Consider the following 22,585-nt stretch of genomic DNA (forward strand, 5'->3'; position numbering starts at 1 on the left):
TTACAGAGAATCGAACCCATAGGGGCCGTAAAGAGCGATAAGACTGGCTCTTTCCAAAATTGTCAAGATGGGTTCTTTAGTTTTGACAACTTTATCGATATTTTTGGGTCTATTTTTTATATTTGTCGGTTCCATGAAAGTTACACCTGGTATTAATAAAGATATGCATCGGGAAATTGTAAGTATTATTGTAATATTAAATGTTTTTTATAGTTAAGAAAAGGTACTGTAGATTTTTCTCTGCTGAGCCTTGGTTGCTCACTTTCCTTCCACCCTCGAGGCCTCGACTCAATAGAGTGATATTAGCATAGACGATTAAAGCTGGTACAATAATGATTTTTATATTTTAGAGAAAAAATTTCGTGCAATATTCCAAAGTTTTCCCATTGGCCAAATCACTAGGATTTAAAGTTCCTTCGAAATGGTACCGTTTGGTTGTTGGTTGGATGGAAGTGGCTTGCGGAACTACGCTTCTTCTTATTCCAGGTTTTTTTTTCATTTAAATCTGATTAATGCCTAGTTCCTTTTGAAATATAACTGTTTCTGTTACAATACAGGTTTTGCGAAACAAGTGGCTAATATCTTACTTCTAATTGTCATGTTGGGTGCTTTTTATTCTCACGTGATGCTCTCTGAGAAGTTTGAACGAATGGCTCCATCTATCGTATTCTCCTTAATGTTATGTTGTCGCCTGGTAGTCTTTTGGCAAATTAAGAGAAAAGAAAGGAAAGCCCTTGAAAAATTAGCAGCTCAGAAAACAACGTCATACGCTGCTAAACCCGATGAAGCAGTTGCGGGGCCCTCTAAGGAAACTAAAGTTGATTAAACATAATCATTAGCTTTTAGAACTGCCCTCTCCACAAAAAAAGTTAATTTACAGGTCATCTAAGTTTTCCTTGTCTTAGAGACTTTGCCAGAATTTAACTAACAGTCGAATTAAAGTCTTTTGAAGGATTTTGTTTCTATAATATAACTTAGATTTAACAATAATCCTTAATTTAACTGGGCTGTTTGTTAAAACTGTTTTTATTAGGAATATATATAAGAATTTATTATAGTACTAATTCATTGTTTACACAGTTTGGTTTTTACTTAAATTTTTTTTCTCAATGTTTTACCAATCCAATACTTGGATAACAAAATTTGTCAAAGCAAAAAATATTTTACTTAATTTAATTTGGCAACTTTAAATTTAATAATTTATTGGTAAAAAATGTAGAATACAAAGTAATTGAGATTAGATATTTTTTTCACCGAATGATTGTGAATAAGTTCCTATTTACGTAGAATCTCTGTTGAACATTCCAAATTTAGATGTAGCTATAGTCAAACATTAAGAATGGTGTAAATTATAAATTAGTCATTTACAAGGGATTTGGGAAGTTGGTGGTTTTGTACAAAAATTCAAAACACTTCATTATTGAACAAAAGCCATTTTTTGTAAATTCATTCAGCATAAACTATGGCAAATTAATCTATGCTGGTAGTGGTCCAGATATAATATATATTTATACTGTAGCTGTTAATCTCAGTGAGCTTTACAATTTATTTTGGCTAGAATATGATACTTCCATTTTAATTTCATGTCGAAAATTTGTTTTTATCTAAATAGTGAGATTTCGGTTTATATTTTCCATAGAATTTTACTTTAAAAAACTTTTTTTTCAAATGTTTTTTGTTGGTTATTTTTTTTTACTGTAAATTATAAAAACCAAAGATGTAGTAGTATTAGAAGTAATTCTCAGAATATAATGTATACTTTTTAACAATTTTGTAGGCTTCTTTTTATCATTATAATTTATTCAAATATTAATTCAGAGTACGTTGTTGTTTGTAAAATTGTAATTTCATAGGTTGTTTTAATTGTCATCATAAATACTAAATTAATTTATTGCGCACAGTTTCAAGAATGTAAATGTGTCACACTTTTTTATTAAATTTAATTAAGCTAATTGTAGAGATGAAAGAACGAATAACCTTTAAGAAAATATGAGAACGTATATAAAACATAACGCAAGTACTAAAATTAATTTTTCCTATTAAATAGGAAAGAGAAAAGGTTTGGATGTGATTAATTTTCAATTTTGACATTCTCACGGGAGTAAGGCAACTTTGTAGCATTTGCTATGTGTCATTTTAATAAAAACACGTGGATTCATTATAGTTTAAAATGAATTAAGGTTTTCTTATTTCTTATTAAATTTTTTGGAACTACATGTGCAATTCCCAAAAACAACTCGCCCAAACTGACCCTGAGAACTTCGATTAGGTCTTCCTGAAGATCCAATTGGTTTTCCTGTTACTAAAACAGGTACTGGTTTTCGAAGGTTATCAATACTAAATGGTTTAGGCCTCTCTGGCTTAGGTTTTAATTTATCTTCTGGTTTCACACCAACTACAGTTATTGGTTTTTCTGGTTTTGAACCAAATATAGTTGTTGGTTTTTCTGGTTTAGAACCGACTATAGTTGTTGGTTTTTCTGGTTTTGAACCAAATATAGTTGTTGGTTTTTCTGGTTTAGAACCGACTATAGTTGTTGGTTTTTCTGGTTTAGAACCAACTATAGTTGTTGGTTTAACTGGCTTAGAACCAACTACAATTGTTGGTTTTATTGGTGAATTTATATTTTGAAAATTGGGAATAGTTATTTTGGGTATGTTTCTCAAGTCCAGGCTTGCCTTAGGAGTTCTTATTAAAACTGGTTGAACTCTGTAATTTATAGGTCCGAGAACAGGCAATGGTGGCTTTTTGAATAGGTTAAGTTCGTAGAGATTAGGAGCGTGACTACAGTTAAATCGATGCCACCAATCGCAAACATAATTGCGTTGGTTAAAGATTGTTCCATTGCTGCAGAGGAAAGTTGCATTCCTGTTATCAGGGAAGCAAACGTGATACACCTATTAAAAGATAAATTTATATATTTTGAAAATGAATGGTAATATTTATAAATTGTACCTGGCATTTGTATTTTACATCTGCAAAATATCCTGCATAATCGTGATCTTGACAGCTGAATTCTATGTCAGCTGGAATTGCTCTTAAAATTGGGTAATCTATTCCCGCTCTTCCAGGAATGGTTTTTGCTTCATCTAATTTGTTACTCTCTTGTTTTCCTAATTGGGCAGCCTATTCCCGTAAAACAATTAAATATAATTTTATATATTTTAAGATTCATGGTTTTTAACTCACAAAAGATACATGACCAGAACATATGAAAACAGTAAATCCTGAAAAAAAAAAGTAGTCTTACAATTACTATTTTAATACCAATAATCTGGATTTTGTTTTATATTAGCCTTGGAGAAAGAATGTAGAAAGATGTCAACTTCTGCTAAAAAATTTATTATAATTAATAATAGCGGAATCCAAGGACGTATCCAGGATTTTATTTCAGGGGGGGTTTTGGGGTAAAATTTCAAGGGGGGGTGCTGACAGAAGTTTAACTGATTTTTATTAGGCAACCCCCCCCCCCCCCCGTCATCAGCATTTCGGGGGGGATTTGAACCCCCAAACCCCCCCCTTAAATACGCCCTTGGCGGAATCTTATATAATATATATCGTACATACTTCGTATAATAATAACAAATTGTTTAAAGTCATGGGCGTATTAACCATTAGGCAGAGTAGGCACGTGCTTACGGCGCCATTTTTCTGGGGGCGCCAAAACTCTGATAAAGCCCCATGGTCGAAGTACTTGGCTTGCCCCTACTTAGCTAACTTACCCGTTAGACAATGCCCAGGGGCGGCAAATGTTTCTGTGCTTAGAGGCGCCGAAAGGGTTAATCCGCCCCTATTTAAAGTGAAAGTCGGGTAAAAATTAGTAGGGCCATGGCGAGACATTTCGGCGTCACAACAGTCATTGCTTGATCTTAAAGGGTCCGCAGGTCCCAGTCTTCAAAGTTCAACCCGCATCACGGGTAACCCCGGAGTTACACCGGGAGCCCGAAAAGCGCGGGGCTCTTGACGGTCGCCTCTCTCGCCCTGCCCTAACGCCGGCCCTCGATGGGTCCCATAACCTTGATCTGGGACCCTACAGCTTAAGCCTACTCAGGCTATTGGTTTAATCCGCCACTGCGCCTTAATCAAGAGTTTTTCTTTTCATAAATTTCATAAACTCATCACGGGTGCCCAGTGGCGTAACCCGGGGGGAGGGGACGATTCCAAAAGGCCCCCGAAATGTGTAATTATATGAAATTTTCTTTAAATATATTTAGTTAATAGTTGAATATTTAAATGAATATATGTAGAATTATATAATTTTGCTCTTAACATTGGAGACCGAGCTTAATAATTATCAGAAGAATTTATGTATTAATGTATTTGTAGATCTGACAGTGCTCATGAGTCATGCAATGACCTAGATGGTACCATTTTTTTTTGATAATCTCGTTCCATTTTTTTAAAAACCACTATTGTCTAAAATCTACCGTCCATGATTGTCTGCTCCATCCGAATGAAAACCCTGAATACGGGTGCCAAATGTGAAAAACATGCTCAGCGGTTTGTGAGTTGTTTAGCTGAATTTGATCAAAATTGGTGTTTGAATTTTACCAGTTTCCCGCGCCAGGTCCGGAAAGAAGCCAGAAGGAATCTGAGCGTACGCTTAGCCGGGTACTCAAAAGGTGGAGTTACTCGATTTTCACCCAGATTTTTAAACACCCTTTAATTTAAAAGAGGTCACTGTAAGAAAAGCACTGATTTAGCTTTTTTTTCCAATTAAATCGAAAAAAGGAGCTCGCCGGTTTTCATGACTAATAATTTGGGGCACCAACACTTGCTTTTCAATGAGCACCAAAAAGAGGAGCACCGTTTCCGGTTCTCGAATGATCGTGTAAAGAGAGCAGGTTTAATTTTGTGTTTCCATTAAATTTAAAAGCGAGTAACTTAACTCATAGAGATCTTATAGGTTGATAAATAGATTCGTATCTCCATTTAACGTCTTTGTTTTGGGCGCGGAAAGGGAGAAGCGCTATTTGCGTGTCTCAATGAGCATAGAATGAGAAGTGACCGAGATAATGGTAGATGATAGGTTGGGGGAGGATTAACTAAGAGGGGTGCAAATAAAAGGAGTATAACGATACTTATTAGAGCACAGCACCTATTTGATTTAGGTCATCGGCAGCGTTTGGCGGAATTAACACCAATTTTTCAAATATCATTCCAAAATGTTTTTGAAAGAAAAAAACATAAAGTTACGTTGAAAAGTTGGAAAAATCTAACGATACTTCTATATACTTAGCCAAGGTTCTTAAAAATGCTTAAGCGCACAATATGATACTTAGCAGCATGATGGTCAATTTTAATTTTCCACTATCTTCTAGACTTTCAAGACATTCCCAGCTAGCATAAGTGAAATAATAAAAAAAAACTAATTTTAATTTTAAGTTTAACGAGAAGAAGCCACCAACAGTCATTGAATTATGAATAAATTAAAACAATGGTAAATAGAAAAAACACAGTACTTCGGCACAATATGCCTTTGAGGAAGTTACAAAATTAAGTATGACACTTTCGATTATTTAAATGCTAATTTTCTTATCGAACCTTTTTTGGACACTGACACTCGGCCAGCTCCGACTTGAACTTACAACTTAACTTTAGTAGTATATTATCGTCCTTGGCAGTAGCTTATTTCGCTTTGAGTACTTAGATACTACGGGGCTCTGTGCGCAGGATTAAACCTTGATTGCACAAATGAAAATCAGTTCCGAGATAATTTTGTTAATTGTCATACTTATTGGAATTTCGTTACTTATACTGCTAGGATTATACTCCCTTTGACTATCCGGGCCCCTAGGCTTGAGATTTATATGCCCCCTGAACCTTGCTCTAGATTCGTCCCTTTTGAAAAGTTGTGGGCCCTTACTACTCAGCTTAGGGGTTTATCTGCCTCTGAATAGCTCTATTAGAGGAAATATAACCTGAAACGCCTACTTCACGGAAGACACCAATAATTTTAAGGATTACCTCTGCAACGAATCACTAAGCAGCGCCGAAAATGTCAAACGCCATAGTAGATAATGGCCAATATTGGAACCCTTTTAACACGGTCACTACTTTTGTGTAGCCACTAAGCTGCGGCTGGCAGCTTATAGCGGGTGAATAGTTTCAACCTACTATTGAAAACAACATATTACCTAGGAGCACCAAACACAGCACCCCACACAAGGAGAACGCAACCCGTCAAAAGTCGTACATTTTCGTGTGTACATTTTTCATTGGTTAGACGCTTTTGCGCCTGCTGCCATCGGAAGGGAAAAATTCGGAAATTGTCTGCCCCCTTTTCGTAAAACGTTCGTCCAATGAAATTTGTACACAACACTGCGTTAGCGTGTTTAAAGCCTAGCTGCGTTATCCTTGTGTTTGTTGCTCCTAGATAATACAGTTCTACAACGAGCGTTGCCATATGCACGATAATTATAGTACACATTGATAACTTCAAGCAATTTTTTGGACCCCACGTAAATTTGAACGGTGCTATTTTATGGTTCGCTATTTTAGATAACTAGACGTGGTGATTATTTTCATCTTTTAAAATTAAAATCGAAAATTATCTGACCTTGGAAAGGAGTTCTAAATCAAAGGTAGATTTCTAAATGTTACAATTTTAAACGGTTTTTCGCCACCAATGTAAAGCAGAGTAAATCTTACAAATAAATAAACGTAGAGTAAAACTCGGTGGAAATCTCGTAACGAGATTTTCCCTAAAAGACATTTTCAACAGCTATTGAATGGTGAAAAGCAAGGAGTCGTGTTGTTAAACAAAATTTACAACATCAGCAGCGGGATAATGAGTGGGAAAGAGGCTGCCAAAAAGGGGTAAATCGTTATCTTTTTTTAGATTTGAAGCAGCTTTATTACGTCAAAACCACAGATTATCCCTCTGCTGCTCATTCAATCTGTTTCGCGCCCTTAAAAATACTCGGTGTCTACCCCCTTTGTCAGTTCCTACGAGGTGAGGGTTAAAAGCGGTCTTACACCGTGGACTAAGAATCTAAGAGGACTCACTACTCAGGCTTTAAAAAGCACGCGTTAATACTGGGAATAGGAAAATCACGGTTAATTTTAGTTCAATGTGGACAAACTTGGCGTCGCTGAAGTCGATTTCCGACATAGTTTCGTAGAGAAGCTGGAGCGTTCACTTTCAATTTTGATAAAAAGGTGCCGTTGTTGTCGAGTAAATGATTAAGCTAAGTAGCCTCTCTCGAAGATGTTTTTTTACACAAAGGGTAGTTAACCATTGGAATGACCTGCCATCGATAGTAAAGGTCAACTCGATTGTCTGTTCATGCGTTTAAGTCGCGTCTTGACAAGTTTCGTGGCTGGTACTAACACTTGAGTATTTTTCATACCATTTCTTTTTATTTTATTTTATTTTAATTTTTGTTTTCATTTTCTTTTGTTCTTTTTTATTTATTTTTTATTTCTGGTTTTTGGGTTTCCACTTTTATTTGAATTTACTACAGTATAATCCTTGTGTATGTATTCGGGACTCAATAAGTGCATAGCACTTTCTCTCCTGATAAATAAAATTATTATTATTATTATTATAAGTAAGTTTTAGACCTTTATTTTTTTTTGGTTCTTTAAAAGTTTAAGTAATGGTAATTAACCATAGTGTAAATATAAAGCCGCGTATGACTGAGGTTTTTTTAATCAAATTCACTGGATTCCATTTCATTTCTAAACTTAAAAAATTAAAGAACTAAGCCTAACCTAACTTTCTCTCACGTACTGTCGCCTAAGTTCCGACTAAGGGCGCTTCAAAGCGGCTGGTATACCTCAGTATGCCTTCCGATTTAGGCCACGCCTACCATGTCAAAATATCGGGAACAGTGAGTCCCCTTAAATTCTTGGTCCAGGATTACACCTTTTTTTCTCTATATTTGTAGACGCCCTCTGTGGGAAAAGCTCACACAGTAGACAAATACTACATAAATTAAATCCATATTTTTGGAAGGTTTTTATTCATTTTTGGTTATAATATACAGGGTGTTTCAAAAGGTTATTCAAAAAAAATTAGGAGTTGTAGTAGGTGAGTTGAGAAGTATATCAGTTTTTTCCCCATTTTCCTACGATGAGTGAAAAGAGCGCCAGAGAGCTTCAAAGTGTGGCCTACTAGCCCCTGGAAGTAGGCTGCAACAAGCACAAAACCAAGCATCAGGGAAATGCGATTTCAGGGGTACGATGAATTTGCGAGAAATTGCGGTCCATCACGAATTTAAATACTGTTTCGGTTTACTTTTTACGGTGGTTACCTCGATTTGTTTACAAAGTCCTTTTTTATCACACGAACTCAAACTTTAATGTTCGCATTTCCCTGCTGCTTGGTTTTGTGCTAGTTGCAGCATACTTCCAGGGGCCAGTAGGCCACACTTTGAAGCTCCCAGGCGCTCTTGTAACTCATCCTAGGAAAATGAAAAAAAAAGGGGCATACTTCTCAACTCACCCCCTACAACTCCTTAAATTTTTTGCATAACCTTTTGAAACACCCTGTATATATATAATTTTTTTCCATAACTGTATTTCTATTTAAAATATTTTTATCGGAGCTATTCATAGAATGACGTCATCACATCACAGAAAGAAAATCTACTTCTAGGGAACGAACGAAGATTAAATCCGATTTAATCGTGATTATTTTGATTAAATTCAATTTAATCACGATTATGTCGATTAAATCACGTTTAATCATGATTAGAATGTTTAAATCTAATTTAATCATGATTTAATGATTAAATCTGATTAAAATTATTAAATCCTGATTGAAACGATTATATCATGATTAGTATGATTAAATCGAGATTAGAAATTAGAACGAGAATCAGAATGATTATATTGATGTAATGTAATAAGTTATCTTTTAAATCATTTCAATCAAACTCAATTGCGATATAACCATCAATATTAAAAGTTAATAATAAATTATCGTACTTTAGTTTTGATTTGAATTATACAATCTCGATTCAACCGAATATATTGATTAAATAGGGATTAAAATGATTAAATCTAATTAAAATGATTAAATCTAATTAAATGATTAAATCTAATTAAAATGATTAAATCTAATTAAAAAGATTAAATCTAATTAAATGATTAAATCTAATTAAAATGATTAAATCTAATTAAAATAATTAAATCTAATTAAAATGATTAAATCTAATGAAAATGATTAAATCTAATGAAAATGATTAAATATAATTAACATGATTAAATCTAATTAAAATGATTAAATCTAATTAAAATGATTAAATATAATTAACATGATTAAATATAATTAAAATGGTTAAATCTAATTAAAATTATTAAATCTAATTAAAATTATTAAATCCTAATTAAAAAGATTAGATCAAGATTCGAATGATTAAATCTCGTTTAAATCGTGATTAGATTGATTAAATCGTGATTAGATTTTTTAATCTTGATTACCCTGATTTAATCATTTTACTATGATTAAGACTCACCCAAAATGGAAAAGACCTGCTCTCGACTATGAGTAACGGCAAGCTCTCTTTCAGTAATAATGTTGCATTGAAGAATTGGAACGCATATAATAGACTTATGGTAATAGTATTAAGATGCTATAGATGTTTTACGAGCCAATACAGACAGGGCCGGATTAACCAATAGGCCGAATAGGCCTGGGCCTAGGGCACCAAGAGGGTTCGAAAAAATAAAAGTACAAAACTTTCATCATTTACTTTTCACAAAATATTTTCCGGAGTAATTTTAGTAAATGCGTCCACCCCTATAAACCAAAAACGTTTGATAGTCAAATTCTCTGACGGACTGCCGTCTAGCCCCTGACGACATACTAAATCTGGCAGCAAAATGAATTTTCCTTCCATTTCTCAATTATAAATTGAGGAAGCGCCTTGAAAGGGGGGCACCAAAATTAACTTGGGCCTAGGGCCCACGCTCTTCTCTTTCAGTACACGAGTGGGAGCCCGCACTCGCGCTCTTCTCTTTTAATACAAGAGTGGGAGCCCGCGCTCGCGCTCTTCTCTTTTAATACAAGAGTGGGAGCCCGCGCTCGCGCTCTTCTCTTTTAATACAAGAGGGGGAGCCCGCGCTCGCGCTCTTCTCTTTTAATACAAGAGGGGGAGCCCGCACTCGCGCTCTTCTCTTTTAATACAAGAGGGGGAGCCCGCGCTCGCGCTCTTCTCTTTTAATACAAGAGGGGGAGCCCGCGCTCGCGCTCTTCTCTTTTAATACAAGAGTGGGAGCCCGCGCTCGCGCTCTTCTCTTTTAATACAAGAGGGGGAGCCCGCGCTCGCGCTCTTCTCTTTTAATACAAGAGGGGGAGCCCGCGCTCGCGCTCTTCTCTTTTAATACAAGAGGGGGAGCCCGCGCTCGCGCTCTTTTAAGAGGAAGAGCTAGAGCTCGCGGTCTGCTCGTAATGAGAAGCGCCCTCTCTCAGAGTCCGATAGATTCTGGGAAATTCACATTCAGAAAAAGCACCACGTGATGCGATTCGTGAAGAAAGGCGGGAATCAATTGTTTTAAATTTCGCTCTCCTCTCTAAGGGTGGCGCTGAAGGTCGCGCTCGCTCCTTCTCTTTTATTCTTAGCGGCTGAAGCTCGTGGTCTTCTCTTTTTTTCAGAGGCTGATTTCGCGCTGGCGCTCTTCTATTTTATTCTTAGCGGCTGAGCTTGCGCTCGCGCTCTTCTCTTTTCTCCGGAAGAGTGGAGCTCGCGCTCGCGCTCTTCTCTTTTCTCCGGAAGAGTGGAGCTCGCGCTCGCGCTCTTCTCTCCGGAAGAGTGGAGCTCGCGCTCGCGCTCTTCTCTTTTCTCCGGAAGAGTGGAGCTCGCGCTCGCGCTCGCGCTCTTCTCTCCGGAAGAGTGGAGCTCGCGCTCGCGCTCTTCTCTTTTCTCCGGAAGAGTGGAGCTCGCGCTCGCGCTCTTCTCTTTTCTCCGGAAGAGTGGAGCTCGCGCTTGCGCTCTTCTCTTTTCTCCGGAAGAGTGGAGCTCGCGCTCGCGCTCGCGCTCTTCTCTCCGGAAGAGTGGAGCTCGCGCTCGCGCTCTTCTCTTTTCTCCGGAAGAGTGGAGCTCGCGCTCGCGCTCTTCTCTTTTCTCCGGAAGAGTGGAGCTCGCGCTCGCGCTCTTCTCTTTTCTCCGGAAGAGTGGAGCTCGCGCTCGCGCTCTTCTCTTTTCTCCCGAAGAGTGGAGCTCGCGCTCGCGCTCTTCTCTTTTCTCCGGAAGAGTGGAGCTCGCGCTCGCGCTCTTCTCTTTTCTCCGGAAGAGTGGAGCTCGCGCTCGCGCTCTTCTCTTTTCTCCGGAAGAGTGGAGCTCGCGCTCGCGCTCTTCTCTCCGGAAGAGTGGAGCTCGCGCTCGCGCTCTTCTCTTTTCTCCGGAAGAGTGGAGCTCGCGCTCGCGCTCTTCTCTTTTCTCCGGAAGAGTGGAGCTCGCGCTCCCGCTCTTCTCTTTTCTCCGGAAGAGTGGAGCTCGCGCTCGCGCTCTTCTCTTTTCTCCGGAAGAGTGGAGCTCGCGCTCGCGCTCTTCTCTTTTCTCCCGAAGAGTGGAGCTCGCGCTCGCGCTCTTCTCTTTTCTCCCGAAGAGTGGAGCTCGGGCTCGCGCTCTTCTCTTTTCTCCGGAAGAGTGGAGCTCACGCTCGCGCTCTTCTCTTTTCTCCGGAAGAGTGGAGCTCGCGCTCGCGCTCTTCTCTCCGGAAGAGTGGAGCTCGCGCTCGCGCTCTTCTCTTTTCTCCGGAAGAGTGGAGCTCGCGCTCGCGCTCTTCTCTTTTCTCCGGAAGAGTGGAGCTCGCGCTCGCGCTCTTCTCTTTTCTCCGGAAGAGTGGAGCTCGCGCTCGCGCTCTTCTCTTTTCTCCCGAAGAGTGGAGCTCGCGCTCGCGCTCGCGCTCTTCTCTTTTCTCCCGAAGAGTGGAGCTCGCGCTCGCGCTCTTCTCTTTTCTCCCGAAGAGTGGAGCTCGGGCTCGCGCTCTTCTCTTTTCTCCGGAAGAGTGGAGCTCACGCTCGCGCTCTTCTCTTTTCTCCGGAAGAGTGGAGCTCGGGCTCGCGCTCTTCTCTTTTCTCCGGAAGAGTGGAGCTCGCGCTCGCGCTCTTCTCTTTTCTCCGGAAGAGTGGAGCTCGCGCTCGCGCTCTTCTCTTTTCTCCGGAAGAGTGGAGCTCGCGCTCGCGCTCTTCTCTTTTCTCCCGAAGAGTGGAGCTCGCGCTCGCGCTCTTCTCTTTTCTCCCGAAGAGTGGAGCTCGGGCTCGCGCTCTTCTCTTTTCTCCGGAAGAGTGGAGCTCGCGCTCGCGCTCTTCTCTTTTCTCCGGAAGAGTGGAGCTCGCGCTCGCGCTCTTCTCTTTTCTCCGGAAGAGTGGAGCTCGCGCTCGCGCTCTTCTCTTTTCTCCCGAATAGTGGAGCTCGGGCTCGCGCTCTTCTCTTTTCTCCGGAAGAGTGGAGCTCACGCTCGCGCTCTTCTCTTTTCTCCGGAAGAGTGGAGCTCGGGCTCGCGCTCTTCTCTTTTCTCCGGAAGAGTGGAGCTCGCGCTCGCGCTCTTCTCTTTTCTCCTTAAGAGTGGAGCTCGCGCTCGCGCTCTTCTCTCCGGAAGAGTGGAGCTCGCGCTCGCGCTCTTCTCTTTTCTCCGGAAGAGTGGAGCTCGCGCTCGCGCTCTTCTCTTTTCTCCGGAAGAGTGGAGCTCGCACTCGCGCTCTTCTCTTTTCTCCGGAAGAGTGGAGCTCGCGCTCGCGCTCTTCTCTTTTCTCCCGAAGAGTGGAGCTCGCGCTCGCGCTCTTCTCTTTTCTCCCGAAGAGTGGAGCTCGGGCTCGCGCTCTTCTCTTTTCTCCGGAAGAGTGGAGCTCACGCTCGCGCTCTTCTCTTTTCTCCGGAAGAGTGGAGCTCGGGCTCGCGCTCTTCTCTTTTCTCCGGAAGAGTGGAGCTCGCGCTCGCGCTCTTCTCTTTTCTCCGGAAGAGTGGAGCTCGCGCTCGCGCTCTTCTCTTTTCTCCGGAAGAGTGGAGCTCGCGCTCGCGCTCTTCTCTTTTCTCCCGAAGAGTGGAGCTCGGGCTCGCGCTCTTCTCTTTTCTCCGGAAGAGTGGAGCTCACGCTCGCGCTCTTCTCTTTTCTCCGGAAGAGTGGAGCTCGGGCTCGCGCTCTTCTCTTTTCTCCGGAAGAGTGGAGCTCGCGCTCGCGCTCTTCTCTTTTCTCTGGAAGAGTGGAGCTCGGGCTCGCGCTCTTCTCTTTTCTCCGGAAGAGTGGAGCTCGCGCTCGCGCTCTTCTCTTTTCTCCGGAAGAGTGGAGCTCGCGCTCGCGCTCTTCTCTTTTCTCCGGAAGAGTGGAGCTCGCGCTCGCGCTCTTCTCTTTTCTCCCGAATAGTGGAGCTCGCGCTCGCGCTCTTCTCTTTTCTCCGGAAGAGTGGAGCTCGCGCTCGCGCTCTTCTCTTTTTTCCTGAAGAGTGGAGCTCGCGCTCGCGCTCTTATCTTTTCTCCCGAAGAGTGGAGCTCGCGCTCGCGCTCTTCTCTTTTCTCCGGAAGAGTGGAGCTCGCGCTCGCGCTCTTCTCTTTTCTCCGGAAGAGTGGAGCTCGCGCTCGCGCTCTTCTCTTTTCTCCGGAAGAGTGGAGCTCGCGCTCGCGCTCTTCTCTTTTCTCCGGAAGAGTGGAGCTCGCGCTCGCGCTCTTCTCTTTTCTCCGGAAGAGTGGAGCTCGCGCTCGCGCTCTTCTCTTTTTTCCTGAAGAGTGGAGCTCGCGCTCGCGCTCTTCTCTTTTCTCCGGAAGAGTGGAGCTCGCGCTCGCGCTCTTCTCTTTTCTCCGGAAGAGTGGAGCTCGCGCTCGCGCTCTTCTCTTTTCTCCGGAAGAGTGGAGCTCGCGCTCGCGCTCTTCTCTTTTCTCCGGAAGAGTGGAGCTCGCGCTCGCGCTCTTCTCTTTTCTCCGGAAGAGTGGAGCTCGCGCTCGCGCTCTTCTCTTTTCTCCGGAAGAGTGGAGCTCGCGCTCGCGCTCTTCTCTTTTCTCCGGAAGAGTGGAGCTCGCGCTCGCGCTCTTCTCTTTTCTCCGGAAGAGTGGAGCTCGCGCTCGCGCTCTTCTCTTTTCTCCGGAAGAGTGGAGCTCGCGCTCGCGCTCTTCTCTTTTCTCCGGAAGAGTGGAGCTCGCGCTCGCGCTCTTCTCTTTTCTCCGGAAGAGTGGAGCTCGCGCTCGCGCTCTTCTCTTTTCTCCGGAAGAGTGGAGCTCGCGCTCGCGCTCTTCTCTTTTCTCCGGAAGAGTGGAGCTCGCGCTCGCGCTCTTCTCTTTTCTCCGGAAGAGTGGAGCTCGCGCTCGCGCTCTTCTCTTTTCTCCGGAAGAGTGGAGCTCGCGCTCGCGCTCTTCTCTTTTCTCCGGAAGAGTGGAGCTCGCGCTCGCGCTCTTCTCTTTTTTCCTGAAGAGTGGAGCTCGGGCTCGCGCTCTTCTCTTTTCTCCGGAAGAGTGGAGCTCGCGCTCGCGCTCTTCTCTTTTTTCCTGAAGAGTGGAGCTCGGGCTCGCGCTCTTCTCTTTTCTCCGGAAGAGTGGAGCTCGCGCTCGCGCTCTTCTCTTTTCTCCGGAAGAGTGGAGCTCGCGCTCGCGCTCTTCTCTTTTCTCCGGAAGAGTGGAGCTCGCGCTCGCGCTCTTCTCTTTTCTCCGGAAGAGTGGAGCTCGCGCTCGCGCTCTTCTCTTTTTTCCTGAAGAGTGGAGCTCGGGCTCGCGCTCTTCTCTTTTCTCCGGAAGAGTGGAGCTCGCGCTCGCGCTCTTCTCTTTTCTCCGGAAGAGTGGAGCTCGCGCTCGCGCTCTTCTCTTTTTTCCTGAAGAGTGGAGCTCGGGCTCGCGCTCTTCTCTTTTTTCCCAAAGAGTCGAGCTCGCACCCAAAAATAGCCCTCGGACTCTTTAGAGCCCAGAGCCCGCCGATCTCTGCATAGCAACAACATTTTCTTCTATAAATAAATCTTATTTATATGGCAAATAGAGAAATAGACAAGTTGTATCATATGTAACATAATTACTCATAAGTATGCTTTGGTATAAAATTTCCATAGAAACGATTTGAATGAAACCATGTACCCAAAAATAGTAAATTCTTATAATCCTTGCGTAAGGATTTAGGTTACTATGGAAACCAGATCTCTCGACCGCCAGGCACGAGCTAAACTATAGGATTGTAAAAGCCAGAATCCAGGCCATGCGCTTCACTAATTTCCGTTTCCTATCTAGAAAGTTGATGACGCGTTTTCGGAGTGACATAATTTACGCACATACCGTAAACAAGGTTTCATTAAAGACAGTGCTTTTATGGCATACTTACGATTGATTATGTTACATATGGTTTTAGTCATCGAATGTTTTCAAAATGAGATTTTTTCTGTAGGGAAACGGTGACACAGCAAAGCCATAAACGCTTTAAAATTAATTTAATATTGATTAATTAAAGTTAAAGAACAAAACTTAATTGGTAAGGAAATTGTTAATAGTAATCCAAGCTTACCCACGACCAGGATGAAGCCTGACCGTATGGTCGAAGCCATAGCTCAATCCGCACAATGGAGGTTTCGCGGAGAATCGCAATTATCTTACGACGTTGTTAATATCCGTTTCTGACTGTAAATGAATGCTAACGACAGTCGTTTCGCACTTATGTAGCATTCAATTGAAAGACCCCCCCCCCCCCCCCCATATCTCAGTATACAGGTTGGAGCGACCTTTCAGTGGCGTCCCCATCCACCTCTCTCTCCAGATCCATCCGCCTACTCCCCCTCGCGTTTTAACCCTTCAACCGCCATCCACCGGAAGGTCCGGAACCCAATTCTCTCGACGCGAAAGACAACAAAAGGGCCGAAAGGGGTCAAAACGTTTTTCGGCGCCAGAGAGAGATAGAGATTTAGCCTTTCTTTTCATTTACAAAAGATAATTCACCTTTCAAGACACCCATCGTCAAAAGATTCGGAATGAGTTTTTTAATTAGAGAAGTTAAGCGTCTGATAATAGATCTTTCGGACGCGAACGACAAACTTTAACGTTATTCATTGTTTACACTCGGGAAATTTTGAAATTCCCTTTTAATCGATCTGCTGGAAACTCGAACATAATATTTTTCTAATTTTTAATTCCAGCATTAGATTAATGCTAAAGGTTACATTGAAACAGAAAATTTGTCTCTTTTCAAATCGAATTTTCCTTAAATCAATTCATTATTATCGTTTCTCCAGATTTGAAATTTATTTATATTTATATCGTATTTTTGAAATGCATAATGACTTTACTATTATTGACAAAATTAAAACTTAATATTGTACATGTTTTCTTCATTAATGACATATTAACTGAAGACACTCGGTTGAAATATCTTTAAAAGAAATACCAAACTTTTCATTGCCAGAATTTCCAGTGGTAGACTGTCTACCACTGTAAATTCTGGCAATGAAACGTTTGGTAACTTTTATCGCCCTATTTGGAGCGGTACTGTTGAGCTCCAAATAAGGCGAAACCAGTCTACCTCTGGAAATTCTGGCTATTTCAATTCCATTTTAATTTGTTTTTGACTCGAAGATCTATTTGGTCCGAGTTTCGCGTTTTAATTTTAATTTTTCTTCTTAAACGTATTATGAAAAATCAATGGGAGCCCGCAAATGTACATGTTTTAAAACGAATAAAATTAGCAATATAAGGAGATGAATACTTCTCTATAAGGGATTCATTATATACTTCTGATATTACATACTTTTAATTTACTTATTTATTTCGCTCTGAAATAAAGTATGTTCAAGTCGAGTTATTTTATGAAATAAAAAATTCCTTCTTTTCCAAAAAACAAAATATGACTTTCCCTACATATGGAAGCGCTGTAAAGCGACACGTTACTGTGGGGAAAAAATGCATTGTGATTACTATGCCTACTTCTTTATTATGACTCATATTATTGATTGATCTCCCAATTTAAAAAGTAATAAAACGTGGTTGGAACTCGGTGAGCCGCCTTTATACCATTGTCGAGAGGAAGAATTATTTCACTTTCACGCACGCGAATTGTACATTGGCTTAATCTCAAATTCGAACGGATGAATTTCCCCAATTTTCCACGGACGCCAGGATTTGCTTGAAAGAAAACAAGCTTTACGCGCGTTGCGAATGATCACCATGAGAATAGTCTCGAGGTGATTTTTTTTAAATAACCCGGAAACGCGGAGAGGCCAACCAGAAGGGTCGCCACTGCCCACCATTATACAAAACCGGACTTTACCGCGTTTTAAATTAAAATCCCAAAAAAAAATCCTATTATTCTTGTCGTCTTTATGGAAAATTTAAGCCTGACGCTTCTGTATACTCGAACGCCTATACTTTCGCAATAGATGAGCTGCTGGTGGAAGCGTACGCGTCCGCGTAAAGACTCGCTGGGCTGAAACTCGCCAATAACGGCACCGTGGTATAGTCCGCGCGATTAAAGTATGATTTAAGTTTTCGTTTGTATTCCTTTCGTGGGGATAGTGTGTCAGGGTTAAGCTTGTACATTTTCCCATGCCGTATTTTGAACGGTTCTTGACTGGTCGGAAAACCTTTTGGCGTGACTTGTCGGTTGTTTTGGTATCAGGACGAAAATTATAATGAAATACACGGGGAGGTGATTGGTCTTCCACTTCGTTAGATCGCCGTTATTAAACTGTCGTCCTACCTGTTTTGCGTCGCGGGGTCCTTGAAAACATTATTAAATTCATTGTTTTTTCGCGATATAATTTGTATTATTAGTGATTTCTAGTCAATCGATTCGGGTCTGTTCTGACTCTCTGACACGGATAATAAGTCTTATAAGCCAGCAGCCTTTGACGTCATTTTCTAATGGTCTTGGATCAAATTATTTTCCGTCCTATTACAGCGACATCTCGTATAAGTCACTCATGACGTGGCCCGTAACCAAATATTGTAAATTTACTACGAATTAACAACAATAAACTTGAAACTTGAAACTTGAACTTGATTAAAAATAATAGTTAAAAGTCTAAGAAATTAGAAGTGGTGGTCGCCATAACAGTTACTTAAAAGTTTGAGGTGACTGAAAATTTCAAATTTGGAATATGGGGCGAGTATGTGGCTTAAACACTTGTCGTAGGAGTAGCAAAAGTCTTAGATTTTTCAATATTCCGATGGTTATTAGCTATCACTGTTATAAAACTCAATTATTGTCGGTGAAAAGGCGTAAAAAGTGGCTTAATACAATAAGCCTTAGTGCACTACCAAATACTCTTTTTCGGGTATTTGGTACGGGTCCCGATTGTCGCAAAAACTTTTTAATTTTATCTAAATATAGATTTTGAACTTGCGGTTTTAAACTTTAAAAAATTTCTGCCCCCGACCAAACTTTTCTCGTTCTTTTACATTTAGGGTACCGCGTAGGGAAGTTAGGGGAAACATTTCAAACCGATAGCTAAGATGGCGCCAAAAATTGCTTCTTTTTTAAATATTAGCCGCAGAGCGAGATAGCGCCGTGAACGGTGCAAAAGCATTAAAAACGTTTTACGTCGCATAAATTCAAAAAATAATTTAGTTAAAGAGTACAATAGACGTTAGCATAAACTCTATTTATGTCCTATTCAACTTGTTAAAATGTTCCACGCGCCTCTTGATATTTTGGCGATTTCGCGCGGGCTCCTTAAAATATAAAAATGCGCGAACCTTTAACGCTAAAATATTGGAATTTTTCAAAAAGTTGAACAAGACATAAATAATTTATACTAGTGCCTATTGGCCAACTAGGAGCTACAAACACAGCACCCTCCACAAGGAGTTCTAACGCAACCTGTCAAAAGTCGTGCATTTTCTTGTGTACAGTTTTCATTGATTAGACGCTTTAGCGCCTGCTGCCGTCGGAATTGGAAAATTCGGAAATTGTTTTCCCCCTTTCCGTAAAACGTTCGGCGTAAAGGCTCGTCCAATGAAATTTGTACACAACACTGCGTTAGCGTGTTTAAAGGCCAGCTGCGTTCTCCTTGTGTTTGTTGCTCCTAGTTGGCCAAAGCGACTGTAGGTCGTGTCCTTCATGGATGGAAAACATTCTTTTAAATGAACTTTCTTTATCGCGATAACCTTTGTTTAAACTCGTTTTTTTATCGCCTAAATATTATAAATAAAAGAAATCTTCATTAAATATGTAAGTATTTACAATTTTATTCGAAAACTAGACTTGGGTAGCTGCTTGGCGAACTGTTTTATTAATTAACACGTAGAACTGGAAATGGAACCTTTAAAAAAAGTAAGCAGACGATAAACTACAAAGCGTCTGCAACGCCGTAGTGATCGCGTGCAGAGACTCGCAATGTTCTTTTGTCCAAAATCCATTAGCAGCCGATAGTAGTTTTTCAAGCAAAAAAGCTTATAGTAACTTAATTTAACCAAACCTACACTAACCGAAACTCTGAGAAAAACTAGAAATCGATTCGCGAACTTTATAGACCACAGAAACAAAATGACGTAATAATCGTCCAATAATATTTTCAACCGTTGCAAATTTTATGAAGGTCTATCTAATCTAGGAGCAACAAACACAAGGAGAACGCAGCTAGCCTTTAAACACGCTAACGAAGGGTTGTGTACGAATTTCATTGGATGAGCGTCACGAGCCTTTACGCTGTACGTTTTACGGGCGGGGGAGAAGACGATTTCCGAATTTTCCCCTTCCGACGGCAGCAGGCGTCTAGCCAATGAAAAATGTACACAAGAAAATCCACGACTTTTGACGGGTTGCGTTCTCCTTGTGTGGGGTGTTGTGTTTGTTGCTCCTAGATCTAATAGCGTTTTCCATTTGATTGCTCGAGATTCGCTCCGAATCTGTCTCTGACGTCATAGATCTCACCCCAATCGACTAGAGTAAAACCGAAAATGCTAAATTTCGTGAACATATTCCCGCGCTTTGTTGTTTTTCGTCTGCTAATAATTTGGATTTTCGCATCTTGGTCTGCCATTTTGACAAAAAATCTAAAAGGAACACCCAAAAATTAGCGCCGATCTCGATCTCGATCTCGATCCGTTGATCTGTCGAAATCGGCAGATCGGTTTTGGGCGATTATAAAATAATAAATTAGTGATTTCTTTGCCTTAATATTTAGGAATCAAGAAATAAATTTTTAACAGTTTTTAGCAGTCCTACAAGCAGACGACATTAAGATAGAGCCCCGAGCAGTCTTGTATATAAGGATTATTCTCTAACTGGTCATAAGGACTCGAGACCCCTAGCTCTTCGGATTTTTAAACTGGTCCTATTATGACCTGTGACCCCTTGCGCTATTTATTTATTTAAACCACCTGCACGTCACTGCGACGCTTACTCACTGCAAATATTATATTATAACGTTTAGCGTAGTGTTATATAGTCTTTACTCGCTGACTCAGTCACAGCCATAGAAATCTCATAGGTAACTAGAATTCTGCCGCCTACGGCCGAGCTTGACGCCAGTTCGCCTTGAACCTTCAGCCAATGAGAGGCCGTAGAGTGGTTCCGCCAAGGAGGATAATAATCCTCCTTGGATCCGCTACTATAGCGGGAGATAGGTGACGTCATTCTCTCTGGTGACATTAAATTCTTGGCAGAACCACTCTTTTAGCTCTGATTGGCTGAGATCTGGCTATCGTCTGCCACGGCGTTTGGCCCATTTCCCAGTTACACGGCAGCATTCTAGTTACCTATGAGATTTCTATGGTCACAGCCGTCACTGGAGCTACCGGGCTGCCAATTTCAATAAAAACTCCCGCGGAAGTAGAACTTCAAGAGGGGACTCTCGCGATTCAAACAAAATTGTTTGAAACTCTTAAATATTAAATAGGATATCTACTTAATTTTAGGAAATTTAACAGTTAATTAACAAGTTCCAAGGACGTGTGACCTTTAGTTTTCAATGAATAAACTGGTTCGAGCAATTAATGCACAGGGTTTTGTCCCGCAGACCTATGCTATTAACAAGACTGGCCCCGAACGGCCGTGCCTATGATCACATATAATAATAAGAAGTACTTCAGGTAGTCAAACTGCTAAACAATTTGGACTTAAAAAAATACGGTTAAAATTAATAAAATCCGTATTAATCCAATAAAACTGTTCTGTTTTTTATTAAAATTATCCGTATTTTTGCCCACCCTGTTCAAACTGGACTTTTAATCTGACGGCTGTGACTTTACAGACGACCAAATTCGATTACGCCTTTGAGAAAAAATAGGAAGGGAGGCCCAAATCCCAACTGCTCTTGGCTAACAGTTTACGTTAATTCTCATCACCGGAACGGGCTAGTAGTTTGATTTAGGGTAAAAAGTAGACACTTTTTTTCCGGAACTATCGAAAGGTATCCACGGTCCACCTATTAAGACAGTCGATCTATTATCAATTTAAGTAAAAATTTAGTCATTCTCGATAAAGATCCAATTTTAAGTGGTCCCCCCCTCTTTGGCGATAGCGTAATAAGAGTTTTAGGCAAACATTAAAATGTAAAGGTTCGTCTTGTTCGATAAAGAGTTTAGTCGTATAAATATTTTTTTTTCGTATATGGAAAACTTAAAAGAAACCGCGCATCATTACGACCTTTCGCGAGAACGATAATTTCAGTCTAATGAGTAGCGCTATATATGTTTATCCGAAGTAGCTACGCGCTTTGAAAAAGATGATAGCCTTAATAATGCGAACTTTTGAAAGGTTGTCACGATTTTCTCCGTTTGAGGAGGCAGGGTTCTTCGAGAGAAAATACCCTTTGACACGAATTTTTTTCAATTATTTTTCGTCATCGCTAAAAACTTGTAAAAGCGAAGGAAATGTTAAACGCGCGCCTTCAAAACTGACACGACTTTTATTTCGATAAATTTTGAAAGGTCAAAGTTCCCTTTAGTACATTTTCTTCCCGTTAGCGCGTACCGGTTGACGCCATTTCCGTCGGGCTAATTACAGGCACGATTAAATTTCAAGTTCTCCAAAATCAGAAACGCAACCTTTGCCTTTACTCGAACCTGTAATAAAAATGTCCGCTGTAGCTTCCAATTAATAACGTTTTCACGTTCGAGGACATTAATGGAAAGCGTATCAATTTCGCAAATCACCCCGAAATAAACTTACTTGTCACGTAAATTACGTCTACCATATTTAGGTCTAGAGAGTCTAGCTATTTCAGTATGAAACGCAAAGTGAGGTTTATTTACGCCACCTGTTGTTGGCGGCCTGGACGACGATTGGACGGGCGGGGGGAGGGAGAGGTCGGGTTATAAATATGGCGTGACGTTCGCTGGTCACGAAACGGTCCTTTATACCGTCGTGTGAATTTGGCCTTTCGGACAGGAAGGGGAGGGGGGTAGAGCGGCGAGTGGCGACTGAGAGGGGGCCGGCTGGTTATTGACCAAAAGGCGGCTTTCTCATTCGGTCAGACTCGATCGCGTCTTGGTTTAAGAACGGGGTAACCGTTTGTTTAGTAGCGCGTTCCATATCGCGTCGAGTTAATTGCGATTGTCTTACCTTTATTTCGTTGATTCTCTAATTATTCTTGGAAACGCGAAACAAACCTTATTTTTATGAAATTACGCGTCCTGACGTATAAAACGGGGTAACTTTTCTTGTATCGCAGCAACACGGGGAATATGGTCCGTTTTCGCGATAGTCGCGTAATTGCGAGGCGTCTTAACTCGTA

The 22,585-nt window shown here is 41.2% G+C and overlaps 2 protein-coding genes across 2 annotated transcripts; one reads left to right on the forward strand and one right to left on the reverse strand.

Moving 5' to 3' along the window:
• The first annotated feature begins 14 nt into the window (after positions 1-14).
• LOC149933124 (putative acetylcholine receptor chaperone) lies at positions 15-2,169 on the forward strand. The gene is made up of 3 exons (XM_090156612.1): positions 15-178; positions 351-486; positions 558-2,169. The coding sequence occupies exons 1-3, from the start codon at positions 68-70 to the stop codon at positions 824-826; spliced, it is 516 nt and encodes a 171-aa protein (XP_090012738.1). The 5' UTR covers positions 15-67; the 3' UTR covers positions 827-2,169.
• LOC149933125 (uncharacterized) lies at positions 1,649-15,491 on the reverse strand. The gene is made up of 4 exons (XM_090156611.1): positions 15,424-15,491; positions 3,190-3,227; positions 2,956-3,126; positions 1,649-2,897 (listed from the first exon to the last, which is right to left on the reverse strand). Exons 1-4 carry the CDS (start codon positions 15,461-15,463, stop codon positions 2,187-2,189), a joined length of 960 nt encoding a protein of 319 aa, XP_090012737.1. The 5' UTR covers positions 15,464-15,491; the 3' UTR covers positions 1,649-2,186.
• Positions 15,492-22,585: the final 7,094 nt, after the last annotated feature.

This window comes from Leiobunum rupestre, chromosome 8 (genome assembly GCF_980474605.1).
Source record: "Leiobunum rupestre chromosome 8, qqLeiRupe1.1.hap1, whole genome shotgun sequence".
NCBI lineage: Eukaryota > Metazoa > Arthropoda > Arachnida > Opiliones > Sclerosomatidae > Leiobunum > Leiobunum rupestre.